We start from the raw sequence: 22702 nt of genomic DNA on the forward strand, positions 1-22702 counted from the left end.
TATTATAGATTTATCTATCTTAATGTCAATGAATAAGTAAAATATATTATATCTTATACAAGGTTTAATTTATAACTGTCATCAATTATATACTTACATATTTGTATAATATAATATATAAAACCTATACCTTGTATTACATTTTTATTATTAAAATAAATAATATATTTTCAAAATTATTGATAAAATTTGTTGGTTTTTATATTTGTAATATTTAGAGATATATTGTCACTGATGTTTACTGGGATATGACACCTGAAAGTTCTTTTCCAACTTCTGAGTATGATACTTATGCAACATACTTTAGTGATAAGTATAGCATTCAGGTTGCCCATAAAAATCAACCTATGATTAAAGTAAAATCATTAGGAGTGTCAAAAATTAATTATTTAGTTCCCAGGTAGTATAATAATAATGAAGAATTGTATTACAAAATATTAATTTTTGTATATGTTTTTAGAATTTCTACTGGTAAAATTGATAAACGAAGTGAATACATTGAGATACTTGTACCAGAATTTTGTACTTGGCATAAATTCCCATCAGTTTATTGGTTAAAAGCTTTAATGCTGCCAACTTTATTATATCGATTAGATAAGTTATTACTGGCTGAGGATCTTCTTGTAAAAATTAATTCTTTATGTAATATTGAAGTAGAAGACAATGCAAACAGTAAGTTAAATGTTTTAAGTTTATTTACTTATTATTTTTTTTTTTTTTTTGTTCGCAGAAGACACAGTAATGATTGATAATTTTAGTGGTAATCATGAAGGCAAAAAGAAAAATATTATATTGCCAATAAGTGAAACATTAAAATACTTAGAAAACTCCCATGACAATAATATGGTTGATGAGTGGAATTCAAACAATTTTCCAATTGATATTGAAAGGCAAAAAAACACAACAATGTTGGATGTTCTTAATTATCATACATTTATGTACGCTATAAATAAATCCAAGAGTAATGAAAGTATTGTGAGTAAAAATATAAATCAATCTGACTTAAAAATCTACTTATGCATTTATTGCTTATAAACAAAGTGAATATTTATTTTAGGATAGTCAAAAATCAAAATCATCCAGTTTAAACGAGGTTAGTAATACAATTACTAATTAGCATTTTTTCTTTCGGTTGTATAATGTTTTATCAGTTAATTTTAGTCCTCGATCAATTAATGTTAACATAATATTTAAGTGGTTAGGTAAATCTTATACTGCTATCTTAATATTCAGTACCGAATATGTTATACTATTATAATATAAATAACAATTTGCATAAGCAATTTTTCTTCATCGACTAATTTTTTATAAAAATATAAAATATTAGAACAATATATTTTTTTTTTAACTATTTCAGCTTAAGATATAAGGTATAAAATCAGCGCTAATATGCTATTAGTGATAAGTGCTAATGATACCCAATGTGTTTTCTCCATCTTACAAACGCACAACATAACAAACTTTACGTTCAGAACAATTTGTTTAACTCTTGTTTTTAATATTAGAGTGAATTGATGTATCATACAACTTAAAGGTAATAAATTACATTCGTCCCCAAGCTGGACTTTTTTTTTTTTATATAGTATTTTAAAGCAAGTAGTGAACATTTAATAATTGGATATTATTGGAAATATTAAAATTTAGATGATATTTTAGATTCTCTTATTACAATTATTCTTACTTCTAAATTTTGAAAATACATTAATTTACCCTAAAATTAAAATAAAAGATTTTATGGATATTCTGCACGTAAAAATTGCCATATTGGGTATTATAAGAATGAGACAACAAATTTGGATATAAATATTGTTGAAAAATAAATAATATTAAGTAATGACTAAAGCTAAAATAGATTTATGTTTTATTATAACATATTTTTTTGAAGTCTAAAATACATTTATAACAGGATTCATAATTTGTAATAGATGTTATTTATCATTTAAATCTTTTCCAATATATTATTTACCTTTTTTAAATAAATATAATTTATAAGTTATATAATAAATTATTAGTTAAACTTATTTTTAGTACCAAATACGTTTGTATAAATATTATTTTATTATTTCTAAGTTCTAAGGGTTACTTATATTGCAGTTTATATCAAAATCAAAACACAAATCACCAGATGGAAAATCAAAGCATATAACGGTATTAAAATGTTTCATACTTTAAGGTTTTTATTTATTCGCTTTGCATGGCCTTTTTTATGGGTTTTTTTTTTAATCTACATTATGATATTCATGAGTCATGGACTCATGACCATTAAAGCACTACAATTTTCTATTTTGATATATTTACAATGAGTTATACAGCTATAGTAAAGTATAGTATTTAGTTCAGTGACGTAATTAGGTTAATATTTACGGTGTTGCAATTTTTCTCATTTACTCCTAATTTTAAGCCTGGACCCCCAGGTTTCATTTTTTTTGGCGCATCTGAGTTGGGTCACCAATTATTTTAGGTATTACAACTAGTTAGGTCCTTAATATTTTTTGGTGAGAACTATTCTATACTAACATTATCCTTGCCATTTTAACAGACTTAAGAGTTAGGATCCATATAGCAGATATAATGTATTGATATATATTTAATATTCAGTGTAAATACGTTTTTGTATATTCGTTAGTTAATACACGTTCAATGTTTTGATGATAATTGAAAATCAGTATATAAGTTTATATATTTGTATGAAAACTTCATTGCATCAAGATTATGGTATCAAAAAATAATTTGTGCGTATTATATATAAGATATTTTTTCTATGGTATCTGCTGTACATGTTATAATTAATATTTATTTGATATCTAAAAATGTTTATCCTGAATAATATATTTGCAATGTAACTATTTAATATCAAAAATCTGATTTGTTAAAAATATCCATTAGATATTTTGTTAATGATATAGAATAATACGGAATATTTTGTCACTAATATTTATATGATAACTAGAAAAGGTTATCTTGAATAACATATTTGCAGTATACCTATTTAAGAGGACGTTTCACCCGCTATGTTGTCTCTGTCTTACACATGTACGGCATAACAAAAACTGTTTTGGCGCGGGAAAGAACTGAGAAAGCTACAGTCATAACTAAGAAACAAACTTTGGCTGCGCAATATCGTTTTTATTTTTTCGATACATTGTTATATTGTCTAATATTATGCCACTGATTTAGTAGAATATTATTAATCTTTATTTTTGTTATATATTTAATACTAAACTTAAGTCTGTTCTTTCTATCTGATATATTTATATTTTTATATGAATATGATAAAACATGAGTAGATTCAAAAGTATTATTTACTTTCCACAATATTATCATAATGTTAGGCATTTATTAGGATCTAACTGTCATTATCAAATATAAGTTAGTCAAATGTAACCTTCATCAATATTAAAGATTTATATTTATATAGAGTTCTCAGTATCATGAAATTTGAATTAAATTTTAGGAGTGCAAAAAACGTAGACTTTCATCATATAATAAAGAACAGATTGAAGAAATCAATACATTTATGATACAATCAAAGCCAGAACCTATGATTTTTCAAAAATTAGTTGAACTCAACATCGTTAACTTCGTAAGCATATTATGTTTTATTCAACAGTATACATATAATATGTTATATTGTTATTTGTGTTTAGATACATTTTTTGCACATTTTTGTGATTTTATACCCTTATTTGTTTAATACTTCTAAGTTCTATGATATTTTGCAAAATGCTAAAAATTACATTGAAATTATACAATGCTTGTGCTATATATGTACTATTCACTTATGTAACCTTTTTGTGATCAAGCTAGCACATATTATTTTTTAATAAAAAATAATAAACTATACTCTGTCTCAAATAAAAGTTTTAAGGGATGCATTTCTGTGTATGGCCATGTCAATAGATGTGGGTAACACGCGCCGAGTTGTCACTTTATTATTCTAACAACTATCTAGCTTGCATATTTTGCTAAGATTAATATGGCAAAACAATTTTTAGGCCATGACATATCGTTGTTAAAAAAAGCTGACAACAAAAACTGATTGAACCTATAGAGTTGTCTGATCGAAATTGATTACTGCAATCAATTACCGCCTGAGATTACTCTTATTTGAAACGAGAGTATAGATAGAATATAGAGATTTAGCACTTGTCTAGTTTTGCTTACCTCGACACAGAAGAATTATAGTGATTTATTATTATTATAAAACTTGCTGCCCGACCTTCATCCGGAAGAAATTTTTTTTTTTTTTTTCATTTTTATCCCGAGGCAACTTAAGCCATTGGGAGGGGGGAGGTACTGTAAGTTTTGGAACAGTAGGTGTGTTACACTGGGTGTATTTTTTGGCAGAATTTCGAATGGGGCACCCGTAGGTTTCTGCCATGCCCCGGAGTGGGGGATGGCAGCACTTGTTCTCCGGACACTGTGACTTGCCCGGAGAAAAATGCCGCCCTGTAGCCGAGATTCGAAACCGCGACCGACAGCGCCCCAGCCGACGCATTAGACCGCTCGGCCACCTCGTCCCCCATTTTCTTTTGTATAATTCAATTTAAAAACATATGACTATTTTTTGGCCATACAAATAATTTAATATAATAACATATTGTAGTTATTGTTATTGATAATTTCTGAAAATTATATATCCTACATTTTAAATTCAACCACTGGAGTGGTAAATTTTATTCTTTTTATTATAGAATAGAGATAAGGTAGAAAAAAATGTAACAATAAATTATTTGTTCAATGGAAAAATGCAAGTGCAAACAAATAAATAAATAATTATTAATAATAATAATAACAATATTAAATAAACAAACAAACTGTTTTCCTTCGTCTCCAAAATCAAATTAGATTCTTTTTTATATAGATTATTAAATATTATGATTTATGAACCAATGTACAATGGAACCTCAATCGGTCGAAATTCAATTTTTTCGACTAACTAAGGTTAAAATCAGGCAAGAGAATGTAATTTATTTTGACTTATTAAAGTTTGACTTATCAAGGTTCCACTGTATAACGATAAGTGCATTTAAATAAAGATTTTTAGAGAAAATTTGTTTACCAATAGTTTTTTTAGGACATTTGATTACATTATAATGATTACATTTATTAAATATAATAATGGTTATAAGTATATTTTAAAAGATTTATAATTTAATCTATGTCTGAACTAAAAAATGAAAAAAATTTTTTTAATTAAATAATTCACATCTACAATAGAACTTGTGTATAATTCCATTCAAAGGACTGGGAAAAGTAGATCAAAATACCTGCCAGTCTGGTATCATAACAACTAAACATTAAAAAAAAAGGTTATTACAAAACAATATACATTATAATAATATATTTAAATCACAAAATCTTATCACAAATTATATTATTTTTTTAAAAAGTAAAGTGTATTTTCACTATATATCACTATATTTTATTTTTAACATTATCTTTTTCTTAAAAATTATGTTGTGTTTTTGTTTTTAAAAATTCAAAGTTTATTTTAGATCTTATATTGTTAATAGCTATGTAATTGATATTATACTAATTGCTTAATGCTTTGTATAGTATAAAATTATTGAATTTTAAGCTTCACCAGGTCCTTTATTGTGAATTATAAATTATTTTAACATTTTAAATCAGTGTTTGAAAAATTATATTATGTAGATGTTATTTTAATTAGATAACTTATTCAAAATTGGTACACAAATACTTAATACGTATTTCAAAGTTGGAAATCATTATTTAATTTTTTTTTTAAATAATTTTTTATTAATATTATTTTTAATAAGCATACATTATTGTTTTAGAAATTACATCGATCATAAAATAAACATTTATTTGCTAAACTGCTAGAAACTTAAAGTTGTAGAATTATTATTTTTTGAATTTGGTCTTATACATGTATAACTATACGAAATATCCTACTTATCATTTGTGAAATAAATTTTAAATTAATATTGTTGCTTTTAGATAACCTTAGATTAAGGGGATTCGATACCGTGATTTTCTGTTTTTGTCTAACACACGCGCGACAAAAGATTTTAGACGGGTAGTTCTTTGCCAAACATACCAATTTTATTGATCTAATGAAGCGATAAGAATTCTGAAAACATTTGAATTTCTCGTCTAGTCTACTTGAAATCAACTTTCTCAATTTTGATTTTTTGATTTTAACATCTCTAAAAATTGAAAAAGACAATTCTTAAATACTCTTTTTAATATCACGTTTTAGGAGTTTAAGGTATAATATCAAACATTCGGGAAAGTTCATTTCAAGTAGACTTGGCGACGAATTCTTATTGCTTAATTAGATAAATTGCTATGTTTGGCAAAAATCACGTCTACAATACTATGTCGCACGCGTGTTAGACAAAGGCAGAAAATCACCAGGTGGAATCCCCTTAAGTTTATAACAATATTTTCTTTGAAATATTGTCTTTTTATTATTGTTTAGTGCTTTATAAAGTAATATAATATTATGATTAGTTTTAGTAAATTATAATATATTTATTATTGAACAAGTAAATTAAACTATATCAAATGTATTATTTTAGGTTGAAATGAATGATATACTAAAAAATGTGTTAACTGAGATGAACACTTTAAATTTAACAAATAATTCACCACCAAAATTGAGTTCTCTGTCCATAGAAGTCTCAAAACAAAATATCGGACCGAAACAGAGTGATATTTTAAAGGTAATATTTTAACTAACAAATAATACATACATGGGCATTTGGCATTTACTAATCAATTTAAAGTTAATACAAATATGCAGTTTAATATAACATTCATTGTTCATTGTCCATTTTTTAACTCGCTGAAACTAAAAGTGTTTAAAATAATTGTAGTTCTTTTTTACATTAAAAAAACAGGAAAACAATTCAATTTTTCATAAATTGTTGTAGGTATTCGTAATTCAAATTTCAAAAGACTGTTTTAATCATTTTTTAAAATTAGTATGTATTATTATGCTGAATATGATGGACAACAATATTTTGACCATCATACTTGATTTTGATATTATACTTACAACTTTTATTTATACACAGTTATTTGTAAATTGAGTTTTTTCTCTGTAAATAAAATAACTAACCCAATTTTCTGTCAATTTGAAATTGCCATTGCCATAGCATAAAGGAAAAAACTCCATATGTATTTCCTTTTAATTACTTAATATGTGATAAAAATGTTAAGTAATATATTATCTAACAATTTTTTTTTATCAAAAATGTATCTTCCAAAAAATGTTGAATGTAAAGAGAGCAACCAGTTTTTCAAACTTATTCAGTAACTTAAGACATACATTTTAAATATCGGTACAAATCGTTAAAATTCTTTATGATATCATAAGTAATATCGAAATCAATTTTTAATAAAAATACAAATGAAAACTGAGCACAAGTTCTTAAGTTGTTATTTGTTCCAAATTTTAAATAGACATAAGGATTGAAAAATTAGTATTGGTGAAAACAAAAAAGGATGATAGTGTACCCTAAAAAAGTTTATATATTTATGCTACATATTCTTATTCCACAGCCTTCTTTATTAAATATTAAATCCTAGGTCAATAAAACTAGTATCACTTGTCACCAAATCAGTCTGCTCAATGGTTTTATCCATAATAATTGTTTGATATTGTCCAGCACTCAATCTATCATAACGATATTTTTTTTAATTACACGAGCAACACTGGGCAAACGGCATGCTAGTATATTATTATAAAAAAGTGTCCGTGTAACGAGTACGCGTGGATGAAGTAAAACTTTTTTCAGAGTAATTCAACGGATAGAATATTAGGTTTGTATTGGAATAAAATAAAAATATATAAAATATAGCCATGGTCTCAACAAAACTGAACAACGTATTGACATTCATGACTAAAATACCAAATACTAATAACTAATAAGTTATAATACCTATAATTAATATAAATATAGCATTATTTACCAACCAAGTTCCCAAGTGGCATTATTATAATTTAGTAACGAATATCATAATTTGTGGCTATGTTTACCAGTTTTACAGAAATCGTAGAATCATAATTTATATTTTATTTTATTTCTTTACGGCTCAACACATACATATTTTAAACATTTTAGTTAACTTATATCTGTTGATATATGGTAAATAAATAGGTACCTAATTAATTTCCCATTGTCTTAGTTCTTGTAGTTTCTTAGAAAAATGTAACTTTTTTTGGCCTAACCATTTTTGGAGGGGCCCAGGCCTTCAAAAGTTGTGTTGTTTTTAGACTACTGAACACCCATTTTAACCAACATTAACCCAAATAATAACCGTTATTAAAACCAGATTTCGTTTAAATTTTTTATTCCGGTGTTCTCTCGAATACATCCAGCACCCAAAATCCAAAACAATGATTCAGGTGCTAAGCCCTGAATATAATTGATTATCGGGTGTCACAACTTGTCCGCTAAGACACAAAAACGAAAAAAACATTTTGTTCCTAGACCAGAATTGAACCGGCTATACTGTGATCAGTAGCATCTTGAACTGACCACTACGCTATTGAATTGAGTCGTGACGGTATAAATAGTAGAAGTTTCACTTCAATATTTATAAAAAAACTCAAATATAATATTTTCAAGGTTTCTATAGTTTAACAGTTCTTTCCGTTACTTTAAATCATGGACCATGGTGCATCTTTAAGATTTTAAAATCGTCACTATTTGTCAATTGACAATGGTATATTATTATTATTCATTATTCAATTTTAATTTTAATTTTGTGGGTAGATATTGAGTATACTCGATACTATGTCATTGAGTAAGTCACTGTAAGTAATAATATATGTGTTAAATTTTAATACAATAATTACATATGAACAATGATTCATAGCAAAAGCTATCAGCAATCAACCTATACTATAGCTAAGTATATTTAATAATTTTTTTTTTCTATCAATATTTATAGAAAAAAAATCAAGAAAGATTGAAGACTATCTAACTTTTTGAAAACAAATGTTACAAAACAATTATTTTAATAATAATATTACAATTTTAACAAATGTTCATATTTTTATGAAAATGTTCAATTTTTACCTCCCAAAAGTACCCACTGGATCCAATTTGCTACTATTTACTTCTATCCAAGTAGATAATCAATTTTCTTTCTACTAGAAATAGTGTCTTCAGATACAAAAATAAAAATAAAAATCAATAAATTCATTGGTTCGCTCAGAATTTAAAAAATCCTTAGTTACAATATTTGAATAAAAATGTACTTATTTAAATGTATTAAATCATGCTAAAAAAATTGATTCAAATAATATTTGGTTGTGCTTAATTTGAGGACTGGTAGAGTGTAGCTTAGAAAATCCATATACATCACTTTTCCTTTTTATGTTATTTTAATGTAAACTAAAATTTAAAATTGTTGTTACATTTTGTTTATTTTTTGTTTAGGTTATAACACCACCATTTGCTAATGACATGTTTAATTATGAGCGCATGGAAACATACGGCGATAGTTTCCTGAAATTTGCTGTATCATTGGTATTATTTGATGCGTTTCCATCAGATAATGAAGGAGTTCTTACTGAATTAAAAATGAAATTGGTTGGTAATCGAAATTTGTTGTATGTTGGCAGAAATTTAAATCTTGGATCTTATTTAGTGGTATGTAAAGGTTAAATATTTGCAAAAAAGAAAATTAATATCATTACAATTTAGGTAAATGTTTTTGACCCAAACATGGATTGGATACCTCCATGCTTTGGTGTTCCTATAAAATTAAAGGAAATCATTGAGGAGGGAAATTTTCAATCAGATGTACTTCATCAGATAACCATTCCTAGAGACAATCAAACTACCGGTAAAATATAAAAATATTGATTAATAATCAATGAAATAGTTTGTTTCAAGAGTAATGGAAAGTTACTATCTACATAAGTATTATATTTTTAATTAGTTAGAAGTTAACAAATTTACTTATTTTTCTTTGATCCCAACTATATGATTGGCCATCCTTGTCCTACACCGCCGTAGGACCCCTCCCCCTCTTCGCCATTACTTATATTACATCTACTTCAATCTTCTACATTTGTTTCTATAGCCATTCTCACTGCCTCCCAGTCACTTAGTAACATTACCAAAAAATCTCAACCTATTTTTCCTAATTTTGTCTACAATTGCTGCTATTCCTACACAACCCTTAATGATTTCATTTATTATTTCATCACCCATAGTCACTATACATATCCACCTTAGCATTACAATCTCTGGTTCATTGACCCTCTGTTCTGTTTTATTGTCCAATGCCAAATATTTCAATCCATATAACATTATTTGCCTCTCAACTGCTTTATAAAATCTACATTTTAATCTCAACGGCATTCTCTTGTTCCACAAAACACCTTACGCTTCACTTTATTCATCCACACATTCCTATTCCTGGCATCATCCTTTGACAAAACGACCATTCTTTTGTACTGCCGATCATATAAACTTAAGCCTATTTACTTCACCCCATCTTCATCACATGTTTTACCTTATCAATTTCTCAATTACTTTCTCCAAAATCATTCACAATTGCCTTAGTTTAACTTCCACTTATCTTTCCATTCAAGCACTGTTCTCCATTCTTCCAATCTCTCGTTTACTTCTTTCAGCTTTCTTCCACTAACACATCATTATCTGAGAACATCATGTGCTATGGCACTTAGTATGTCTTCTGTAATTTAGTCCATGACTAAGGAGTACAACAGGTAACGGTTCATACACTCTTTACTCTTGTTGTTTGTTCCCCTTTGTACATATCCTCTAATACTTCCACTTACATCATCGGTAACTCCTTTCCTTCTTTTAGAAGTATAATAAAAGTATTAGGTAAATGCAATATCATATATTTGTTTATTATGTGTCTAAGTATTTTTTTAGTTTTAAACATATTTTTCACATTTTATGAAAACATAATAATGTTAAATTTAATTTAATGCATTAACATAATTTTTATAATATTTCTAAAACATTTATTAATTTTAGGAATATTATCAGATGAAACTTGGATTGAAATTGAGACTGAACTCTTAAAATTTAAGCGATTGTCTGATATGCCAATATCAGATAGCGACGAAGAAGATGGTATACCACAAATTGGTCATTCACAATCTGATCTATTTCTACACAAACAATCAGTATCAGATAAAATGGTTGCTGACTGTGTTGAATCATTGATTGGTACATATGTATATGTAAGTATGACTTATATAATAATATATCATATTTTTTAATCACAATTTGTTTTTATTTTAGAAACGTGGAGTTGAAGTTGGCTTTAAGGTTCTCCAAGGTTTGGGTATTATACCAAAACAATTCATTGATACATTTAAGCCTAAACCAATTGATGATTTATATGATGGATTAGATTTTTCAAAAATTTTGCCCGGATATGAATTACTTGAACGAAGAATTGGTTACTCATTTAAACATAAGCATCTATTAGCTCAAGCTCTAACCCATCCAACCTACCAATTTGGGTTTTCTGAATGTTATCAACGACTTGAATTTCTTGGTGATGCTATACTTGGTTAGTTATTACTTGATTATACCAAGTATTATATAATGTACACAATTATTCATTAAATATTTCCGTGTCTTTCTAAATGTATTATAATCTAAACGTCTCATATTGTGTAGTTCCTTAAAATATCTCTTATTGAACTTCAATAATACATTGAATTTGTATTTTATTTCAGATTTCTTGATTACAACATATATAATAGAACATTGTTATCACAAAACTCCTGGTGAAATAACTGATATTAGATCTTCGCTAGTAAACAACATAACATTTGCTTCATTGAGCGCAAGAATTGGACTGCATAGATTCATTTTAGCAAAGTCTGTACAAATGACTGAAGCAATAGATCGTTTTTATGAACATCAACAAAAAAACAATCATAAAATTGGCCAAGAAGTAACATTTTATTTTATTTTAATAACATATAATCACAGTTCTGTGATATATTATAGTAGTATAATCTATCCTATTTTTAGGTTTTATATCTAATAGAAGAAAGTGATTGTTATGCAGCTGAATCTGTAGATGTACCGAAAGTATTGGGAGACTTATTTGAGTCACTAATTGCTGCAATTTATTTAGACTGCAACAGAGATTTAAATTTTGTATGGGCTATTTGCTATAGATTTTTGGAAAAAGAAATCAGTAAGTTGATAGATATTGTTTAGCAAGTTTTTTTATTTTTTTTTTTACAATATTTTGTAATTTATACATTAATAAGCTATAAATCTTATTTGAATACTATTATAATTGAGCATATACATATTTTACATTGGTTGAGTTGAAAACTAAAATAAGATAATTTAACTTACCAGAAATTATTCATACTTGACTATCTCAATATATTATTTAATTATTATTTAAAAAGGTTGAATGCTTTTTAATTTAAATTATTATAAAATACGTTTTATTTATATATGATAAATATTTATAATACATTTTTCTTTTGCAGAAGAATTTTGTGACAATGTTCCTAAAAATCCTATACGTATTTTACATGAAACTAAATTACAACCGAATTTCAGGTTTGTACTAATTAGTTTATTAAGTTAAATTAGTTATGTGACTATGGCCAATACAATTTACATGTTAATATAGACAACAGAAAAACAAACAGTTATTCATTGAAAAATATTTGTATCGTATTTAAATTTTTCAAGTTAATTGAAATAAAACCATTAAGTCGTTCTACTGAACTATAGGCGTAAACCACTGTTTCTGAAATGTTCAATTTGTATTCAGTCATTCAAATCATTGTATATGAAGAAAAACAATTATGAGCTGCAGAGACGGTCTAACAGCCTATTTGTCCATAAAAATTTGGATATTGATCTTATGAGAAATCTTGTATTACATTTTCAAATCTTGGATCAGTGGTTCTCAACCCTTTTATGTTCGCAGCACATTTTTATAACAATATATTTTGATGGAATATTATAGTAATATAGTATATATAAATTATAATGTTAATTTAAAAATATTAATTTTACTAAAACCATGATTGTTAGAAGACATAGTTGGTGGCTACACGATCAGTGAATGAAATATAATAATCATTATTTATAACAAAAATTAGGTAAGGGAAAATTTATATTTTTATTGGTAATATGGTTACCGTACACCTACAACCAGTTAAGAACCACTGCCTAAGGTATTAAAATTAAAATACTTATAAAAAAAATAGTGAATACAAATATATTTTAATACCTGTAAAAAAATTTTTGAAGAACCTTGTATTACATTTTCAGGATTTTTTGCTCACAAACGAAAATTGTTAAATATGTTTTTACTAGACATAAAAAATAACATATCCATTAAAAAATCTTTACAATTCCTATTTAAAAATATTATTTTTTCTATTTTTAACAAATAGTATAATATTTTGATTCAAATGTGACTATGTAAGAATTTTAGTTTTAATTTATTTCTTCTTCTTCTTAACAGCTTAGCGGACCATGTAGGTCCATCGCTGCCACCATTATTTCACTCCACCGGTCCTTATCATTCGCATCTTCCATTTTTGCGTTATCATGGATCATTTTTAGATCTTTTACTATTACATCCTTCCATCTTGTTCGGGGTCTTCCTACAGGTCTTTTCCCCACAATTCTTCCTTCTGTAACTCGTTTTATAGTTTTCCCCTCTGCCCACCAAACATGTCCGGCCCATTCTATCCTCTTGCTTCTGCTATACGATAATATATTTGGTCTTCCATATAAATTCTGTAGGTCATTGTTATGCCTTCTTTCGTATGTTCTCGTTTCTATATTATAAATTGGGCCAAATATTTTTCTGAGCACTTTTCTTTCTGTTGTACAAAGCTTAGCGTAATCACTAATCACCTTTCGTAGTAGCCCATGTCTCACATCCATATGTCAACACGGGTCTCAAGTAACTTGTGTATAGAGTTACCTTCGATTCTCTCGATAATAGCTTCGATCTGAATAGTTTAAGTAGGCTATAATAACATTGGTTCGCGCTAGCTACCCGTTCTTTTATTTCTTCATGTACGTTGTTTTTGCTGTTTATGTTTATACCTAAATATTTAAACGCCTCTACTTTTTCGAAGATATAAGGATCTACTTTTAGATTTAAATCATTTCTGTCATTCCGTGAAATACACATGTATTTTGTTTTCTCTTGATTGATTTCTAGACCCATAATCTTGCCTGCTTCTAAGAATTTTATTGTGGTTTGCTTCACTTTGTTTCTAGAATTACCCAGAATTACCACATCGTCTGCATAAGCAAGGATGGTTTCAATTTCACCTACTTCCATTTTTCGAGTTTCATTTGCTGTTCTCACTACCCATTCCAAAGCAATGTTGAATAGCATCGGTGACAATGCATCACCTTGACGAAGGCCAGATTTTACTTCGAACTTTTCTGACATTTCCTGTTGGTATTTTACCTTAAAATTAGTCTTACTATTACACATCTTGATTAAATCTATATATTTCTGAGGAATATCTAGATATCTCAGGACCTTCCATAACTCCTTTCTATTAATAGAATCGTAGGCTTGCTTAAAATCTATGAACACTAGGTGTAGATCTTTATTGTATTCGTAGTACTTTTTCGCTATTTGTCTGATGGTATGGATATTATCGACTGTTGATTTTCCTTTTCTAAATCCGCACTGGTATTCCCCCACGATCTCTGTTGCATATGGGTTTATTCGTTCCAGCAGCAGTGATGTAAATACTTTATATCCTGTGTCTAATAATGATATACCTCTATAATTGAAACTAACATTGGATCTCCCTTCTTGAAAATAGGACATAGTATTGCCGTATTCCACTCCTCTGGCATAGTCTCTCTTTTCCATACTTCACTAATAATTCCTTGTAAGGTGTTCATTAAATCTTTTCCGCCCTTTTTTAGTAGTTCTGCTGGGATTTTGTTTTCACTCGGGGATTTGTTGTTCTTGAGTGTTTCTATTATCCTTGCTACTTCTTCCTGTTTAGGTTCTCCAATATCAGGTTTTACAGTGTAGTACGTCATGTCTTCGTTTGTGCTACCTTGTCCTTGTCTGTTTAATAGTGTTTCAAAATGCTTTTTAAACAGTTCTACTATTTCTTTTTTATCCGTGACTAATTCTCCTTTCTCATTTAATAGCATTTTTACTTGCGGTTTAAAACCTTCTTTAATTTGTTTGCTGTTTTCAAAGAATTTTTTGGGGTTTTTTCTGTTTTCTTCAATATCTACTATTCTCGCCTTCATATCAGTTCTTTTTTCTCTTCTTAATAATTTGTGGTTTTCTTTTCTCCAGTTTTCATATATGATTTTGTTTTCTTCAGATGGATTTTGTAACAATTTCTTTCTAAGTTCAAAACGTTTCTTTATTGCTTCTCGACACTTATCATTAAACCATCGTCTTCCTTCTCGTTTTGGTGCATTTCCAATAACCACTGAAGCGCAGTCTGTTATGATTTGTTTTATTCGGTTCCATTGGTTTTCTATATCCTCAGTCGAATTCTTCCCACTGTTTTTTCCTATCTCCTTCTGTACTAGTTTTTCATACTGTTTTCCTATTTCTTGGTCTCTAAGTATTTCAACATTGAATTTCGAGTTGTTCGTTTTTGATGATCGTTTCCATTTTGATGATAGCCTTATCCTGAAATGGGCTATAATCAGATAGTGGTCGGTATCCGCAACTGCAACTCTGTAACTTCTCACATTACTTATACAGCTCTTATGTTTTTTACTGATCATAACATGATCTATTTGGTTTTTAGTTAATCCATTTGGAGATACCCATGTGTGCTTGTGTATATTCTTTCGGGGAAAATAAGTACTACTGATCACTAACTCTTTTGACATTGCCATGTTTATTAATCGTGTTCCGTTGTCATTACTATTTTCATGAAGACTTTCCTTACCTATCGTTGGTCTATACATAGTTTCCCGGCCAATTTTAGCATTAAAATCCCCTAAAAATATTTTGATACTATGTCTAGGTAGTCTGTCATAAACTTCTTCTAATTCCTCATAAAATTTGTCTTTTTTTTTCATCTTCTTTTTCTTCAGTTGGACCGTAGCAAGAAATTACTGCAATATCGAAATATTTTCCCTTAGTATATAACATATTCTGTCATTTACTGGTTCGAAGATTTTAACGTGCAGTAGTAAGCAATCATGTACTATGATGCCTACTCCATTTTCTCGTGCTCCATTATCTGTTCCACTGTAGAATGAGGTCATATTTTCTTTAGTTACGCTTCCTTTATTAGGCCATCTAACTTCTTGCAAGGCTAATAATTGTATTTTATACAATTTAAGCATATTGCAATACACCTGGTGTGTTTAAAGTTCTAACGTTCCATGATCCCAAATTTATTCCATTTCCTTGTTCCAGTTGTTTATCCATTTTATCAATCCATATCCGAGGCTTGTTTTTTGGTGGTTTCTTAACCAAGGCGTTTTTTACATTAGATGGGTGGTTAGCCCATCGTAATAACCCCCAACCTGGAGGACCAGACTACCCCAACCAATTAAGGTCAGGGTAGGGCTATTGCGGTGCATTTATTAAGATGCATCGGGTGGTAGGGACGCCACTTTCCCTACGCCAAAATTTTTTTATACGCCTTTAAATTTTATTTAAAGTACATATTAATTGTTCTATTATATATAATTTATTACATTTTTTGATAATTATAAAAATTTAGTCAATAATTCAAAAATCTAAAAAGTTGATTAATAATGATTATATATTGCTATTTATTTTACAGTAAACCTGATGCTTCTGACAAGGCAGCAGATAAAGGCTTAGGAACAATGATGAGGTTAGAGATAATGTTGAACAACAAAATCATGAGAATATATGGATTTGGTCAGAATAAAAAAGAAGCTAAGGTTGCCGCTGCCAAAATGGCGTTAAAGAATATGAAAAAAATGTTATCATAATTATTTATATTATTATTGCTTTTTCTTATCGAGCATTCTAAACTTTTAAGCATTTTCTTAAGATCTTTTTATTAGTTCATATTAATTTATCAAATTTATATTTGTCTATTTATATATTATGTATAATCGATTATGTTAAGTATAAAAGTTGTCAATTAAAAAAAAAAAAGGAATAAAGACACAGCAGCATTTGTCAGCTACTGTTTTATGTCTACCATTGCATACAAACATAACATACATGTATACAGTAATTTAATATACGTATAAGGGCCGCTTTCACCAACTATTTTAAACTTTGATTACTTTTAATCGACTGATAACAGATATTTAACTGGAAAAATTCGGCCGGTTAACTTTACTCGAAGTTTAAAATAGATGATGAAACTGGCCCTTAATAAAAAAAAATAGTATATAAACCTTATATCAAATATGTTGATTGATTTTACATTGAAATTTTTTTATTTAAAAATAAAAGTTAATTACAGATACAAATTATTAATGTTTTTATCATACTTTGATTGACTGTAACTTTGTAAACTGTGTTATAAACAGATTTACCTTTTAAATTGTCGTAATATAGACTGAGATAAAGTGATACGTTCTACATTTAAGTACTAATACATCGATTGTTAAAATTAAAATATTATCAACTATTTAAAATAAAGAAAGTTTATTAAAATTTGTATATTTACTATTTCGTATTTATTTTTTTTAGTAAACGAGAGATATTACTACCCAAGAAATATCATCGATTAAATGATAATGAACGTTCTGAGAACATAAAATATTATATTTTATATTTTTACAATTTTACACACTAAACTACTGCAGTGGTGGTGGTAAAATTCTATTGCCTTGGCGGCAGTGATGTTTGTGTCTTGCATTTTATCGCTACCGCTGCAGTATGTTGGGTCCAATTATTGTATATCCCAATTGTATTGTAGTTTAAAAAAAGTTTTTTTTTGTGTCATCACTAGGGAACGGATTTTATGCTCTAAAAAACAATAAAAATGCCTTAAAAAAATACGATTTAATGCCTTAAAAAAAATGCTTTAACATCAAAAAAATGCACTAAAAAAATGCCCTAAAAACTTTAAAAATGTGCAAGTTGGACAAGTTTGATACTTAGTATCAGTTGTAACTTGTAACGGTTAGGATTTTGGTGGTCCCTACTCCTACTACAAAATCATCGTAAAGTACAACACATATGTTTTAAGGTAATTAATAATTATATTAATCTATATTTTGCATGTAATTTGAATATTAAGTATAATGTAATTACTAATTTATTAATCATGCATATAAACAGAATTTTGATACAAAGATTGATTTACGAATAGTTACACGGAAGTATCATATTATTTAATATAATATAAACTCGCGACGTCAAGAATATAAATAGTACGGCGGTAGCACCTTTTACTGGTGTCTTCAGCGATGGCGGACCGGCTCACGGTAGCGGTATTATGACACACTCACCTCCCTCTTACGGGTGTAAGAGTAAGAAAGTACTATACACGACGGAGGTGCGGCGGCGATCAAACTATTCTAACCTTCCCGACGTACGGGTGGCCAAGAATAGGGTACCTACGCGGCGGCGGCAGCATAATAGCACTCTAACCTTCACTCTTACAGGTGGCCGAAAGTACTATACACGGCGGAGGTACGGCGGCGATCGAACTATTCTAACCTTCAGGGGCGCCATTTGGGGGGGGCAGGGTGTGCACTCGCACACCTTGTAATTTTGTTGTCCACGATTGGCCTAGGCCTAATTAATACTATGGCCAGATGGCCTTCAGTTTGCCAATCTTTAATTGTGCATGCACCGCAGCTATTCACTGATAATCATAAATAATATTAAAATATTGTGTTCTTTAATTTGATAATTGATAAATTGATATCGGTATCACTTTATCCACTGGCACACACAAATATGTGTAAATGGTAAGTGGCTACTGACAGGGGCGGACTGGCTATTTTTGGCCCGGGGTGCCAAATTAATTAGGGGCCCGTAATTTTTTTTCAAACCTACCTAAATTAGGAAAGAGCCCTTAGTTTTATAAGTAAATATAAAAAAAAAATTAAGAATAACATGTTGTTTATTTGTACAGATGTTGAAATATGTTATTTTATTTTTATTTTGTATAATACCGTATTATACCAGTATTATACCAGTATTATACCGTATACCGACTGTGGTAATCGGGGGCCTGGATCATAAATACAAACGGGGGCCCGGGTTGCTACTTGGTGTATAGCACCATGGGCCAGTCTGCCCCTGGTTACTGATAGACAAAAGACATAATAATAATAATATACGTCTATTCTATCTAAAAATATCTTTACTATACACTATATATACAGTATATACACAGAATGTATGAACGGTAAAATGTAATGTGTTAACTATAAAAATATGTTTTTATTAAGTATGTTTTTGATACTGTAATGAATCTGTAATGAAAAACTGAAAACAGTAGAAACGTTTTTTTAACGATTGGCCTGGAGGTGGGAAAAAATTGGCCTCTTTAATTGATTGCACACCTTAAAAAAAAACTGAAACTGAAATTCCCGACGTACGGGTCGCAAGAATAGGGTACGCGCCGGTGGCGATACGGGATGGTGACCCTAGCTTTCGTTGGTCTAGGACGAGTGCTTTGGTGTATCTAACCTTCCCGAAGGTGGCCGAGATTCACTACTAACACAAGCCAGGTACCAACTAGGACTAGAGTCGCAAGAGCGGACTGTAGATGTCTATAAGAACACAATTTTGAATTTAAAACTTATAAAAAAACACATTATTATGAAAAATCTGATAAAAAATATTTAAATACAATAAAACCTTAATTAATTAACTCTCAATTATCTTCTGTCCATCTTCTATTTACCCTAAAAAATTAATTAGTATACAATTTAGATAGGTATATTCGTTATATTTTTACCTTTTGTTTCATAGCACTGCAGTAGCGCAACCAGGATTTATTCAAGGGGGGGGGGGGTCCAAAAAAATGTATTTAACTACTGTTTGTCTGTCCTTTTCCTGAGTATATACATACATTTCATTTCTTAATAAACACAATTTGCCGGGATTAAGACCAATAAAAAAAAAGGCGGGTAAGTCGTGGATGTCGCTCTGCTGTACAGTAGGTTACAAGTGGGTTACTGTAATGGATGGAATTAAATTTGAATCCAATGATATTATATCATTGTATACGAAAAACGATTCTGAACGGAGATGATTTGTCAGTCTAGGATATATTATTTTTAAAGAAAAACTTATGGAGAACCTTGTACCAAATTTTAAAAACTTAGTTATAAAAGAAAAAATTTTTACGATTTTTCAACCACTAAATTACTTGCAAATTTTCGCAATTTTGACATATTTCGTATAAATTTGAACTTTAAATGCTTATAAATAAAAATTGTGACAATGTATTCCTTTTATTTTGCAACTGCTATTGTAAAAATATGTTAGGAGCCTTGTATTAAATTTCCAAATCTTAGAATTAAAAAGAAAAACTTTTATGAATTTCTGTCTAAGATAATTTGAACATTGCCGTAATTTTTACGTATTTAGTCAAAATTTGAACTTTAAATGCTTATAAAAAAAAAATCGTGACTATATATTTCTTTTATTTTTCAATTGCTATTGTAAAAATATATTATGAGCCTTGTATTAAATTTTGAAATCTTAGATATAAAAAGGAAATTTTTTTATGAATTTCTAGCATAAAATAATTTACGAATTTTCGTGATTTTTACATAATATGTTGTCAAAATTTGAACTTTAAATGCTTATAAATAAAAATTGTGACAATGTATTCCTTTTATTTTGCAACTGCTATTGTAAAAATATGTTAGGAGCCTTGTATTAAATTTCCAAATCTTAGAATTAAAAAGAAAAACTTTTATGAATTTCTGTTTAAGATTATTTGAACATTGCCGTAATTTTTACGTATTTAGTCAAAATTTGAACTTTAAATGCTTATAAAAAAAAATTGTGCCTATGTATTTTTATAATTTTTGAATGGGAGTTAGAACAACATATGTGGACCCTTCTATTAAATTTTCAAGTATTTTGTCCCAGCTAATTTTTTTTTATCAACATTTATAAAAAAAAAAATCAAAAAAAATCGATTATTTCAATTGCCTATAAATAGATTAAAAATTAGTGAAATATTTTGAAAATAAAACTATATAAAGAAAATGTCAATTTAAACAACTGGTAAAATTTTCAAGTGTCTACGACTCATACTTTTTGAATAATAACAAATATCAAAAATCGTTTGAGGCTAAACCGTTATTTAATGCGGTTTTGTAAAAATTTAAATTTCAAACACTCCTAAAAATTTTTTGTCTTAGTCCGGTTGAGTTTTTTTTACAGATATTTAAAGAAAAACTTATGGAGAACCTTGTACCAAATTTTAAAAGCTTAGTTATAAAAGAAAAAAATTTACGATTTTTCAACCACAAAATTACTTGCAAATTTTCGCAATTTTGACATATTTCGTATAAATTTAAACTTTAAGCACTTATAAAAAAAAATTGTGACTAACGATTTTGGATTTTTTTTTATCACTGTGAGAACAACTTATAAGAAACCTTGTATTAAATTTTCAAAGTTTTCTATCCAACCAAAAATTTTTTATCGTTATTTTAAAAAAAAATACTTAGAAAAATTGAAAATTTCATTTGTCTATAAATAGCTCAAAAAAAGTCGAAACACTTTGAAAATTTAACCCTGTATAGACAACGCTAATATAAACATCTGTTGCAAATTTCAAGTGCTTACAATAATTATTTTTTGAGTTACAGTAAAATTAAGTTTTCGTTTTTGTCAAAAATTGGTTTTGCGTAAAAATTCGCGTTTTTCCGTTATTTTTTTAAGGTTTTTCCTGCCGCTTTTGAAAAGTATTGGGAAATTTTCACTTTTGACCCCCCAAAGTACCAACTAGATTCACTTTCCTTTCAGAAAAGGTACAACTTTTGAAAATCGAAGCATTTTTACTGCTCCAAAAGTTGTCGTCAGACACAAAAAAAAAAAAAAAAAAACACACATCATTGTAAAATCAATACATTCATCACTTCGTTCAGAATCTAAAAGAACTACAATTATTTTAAACACTTTTAGTTTCAGCGAGTTAAAAAATGGACAATGAACAATAAATGTTATATTAAACTGCATATTTGTATTAACTTTAAATTGATTAGTAAATGCCAAATGCCCATGTACGTATTATTTGTTAGTTAAAATATTACCTTTAAAATATCACTCTGTTTCGGTCCGATATTTTGTTTTGAGACTTCTATGGACAGAGAACTCAATTTTGGTGGTGAATTATTTGTTAAATTTAAAGTGTTCATCTCAGTTAACACATTTTTTAGTATATCATTCATTTCAACCTAAAATAATACATTTGATATAGTTTAATTTACTTGTTCAATAATAAATATATTATAATTTACTAAAACTAATCATAATATTATATTACTTTATAAAGCACTAAACAATAATAAAAAGACAATATTTCAAAGAAAATATTGTTATAAACTTAAGGGGATTCCACCTGGTGATTTTCTGCCTTTGTCTAACACGCGTGCGACATAGTATTGTAGACGTGATTTTTGCCAAACATAGCAATTTATCTAATTAAGCAATAAGAATTCGTCGCCAAGTCTACTTGAAATGAACTTTCCCGAATGTTTGATATTATACCTTAAACTCCTAAAACGTGATATTAAAAAGAGTATTTAAGAATTGT

General features: G+C 28.1%; 1 protein-coding gene across 8 annotated transcripts in view; it reads left to right on the forward strand.

Annotated features, from left to right (window-relative positions):
- The window catches only part of LOC100166428 (endoribonuclease dcr-1), a 42344-nt gene extending 24909 nt beyond the window's left edge, over positions 1-17435 (forward strand). For 5 of the 8 annotated variants that reach the window (XM_029490196.1, XM_008189326.3, XM_029490195.1 and 2 more), the window contains 15 exons: positions 219-400; positions 461-672; positions 731-975; positions 1058-1093; positions 2095-2148; positions 3455-3583; positions 6549-6692; positions 9420-9632; positions 9687-9828; positions 10998-11206; positions 11268-11541; positions 11711-11931; positions 12012-12180; positions 12488-12560; positions 16766-17435. In XM_029490196.1, coding sequence (XP_029346056.1) covers positions 219-400; positions 461-672; positions 731-975; positions 1058-1093; positions 2095-2148; positions 3455-3583; positions 6549-6692; positions 9420-9632; positions 9687-9828; positions 10998-11206; positions 11268-11541; positions 11711-11931; positions 12012-12180; positions 12488-12560; positions 16766-16940 — 2478 coding nt within the window. In that variant the 3' untranslated portion in view covers positions 16941-17435. The remainder of the gene's footprint in view (positions 1-218; positions 401-460; positions 673-730; positions 976-1057; positions 1094-2094; positions 2149-3454; positions 3584-6548; positions 6693-9419; positions 9633-9686; positions 9829-10997; positions 11207-11267; positions 11542-11710; positions 11932-12011; positions 12181-12487; positions 12561-16765) is intronic. The other 3 variants (XM_003240061.4, XM_016809610.2, XM_016809614.2) reach the window with 3 other exon arrangements.
- The last annotated feature ends 5267 nt before the right edge of the window (positions 17436-22702 follow it).

The sequence above is a fragment of the Acyrthosiphon pisum genome, chromosome A2 (genome assembly GCF_005508785.2).
Source record: "Acyrthosiphon pisum isolate AL4f chromosome A2, pea_aphid_22Mar2018_4r6ur, whole genome shotgun sequence".
Taxonomy (NCBI): Eukaryota; Metazoa; Arthropoda; class Insecta; order Hemiptera; family Aphididae; genus Acyrthosiphon; species Acyrthosiphon pisum.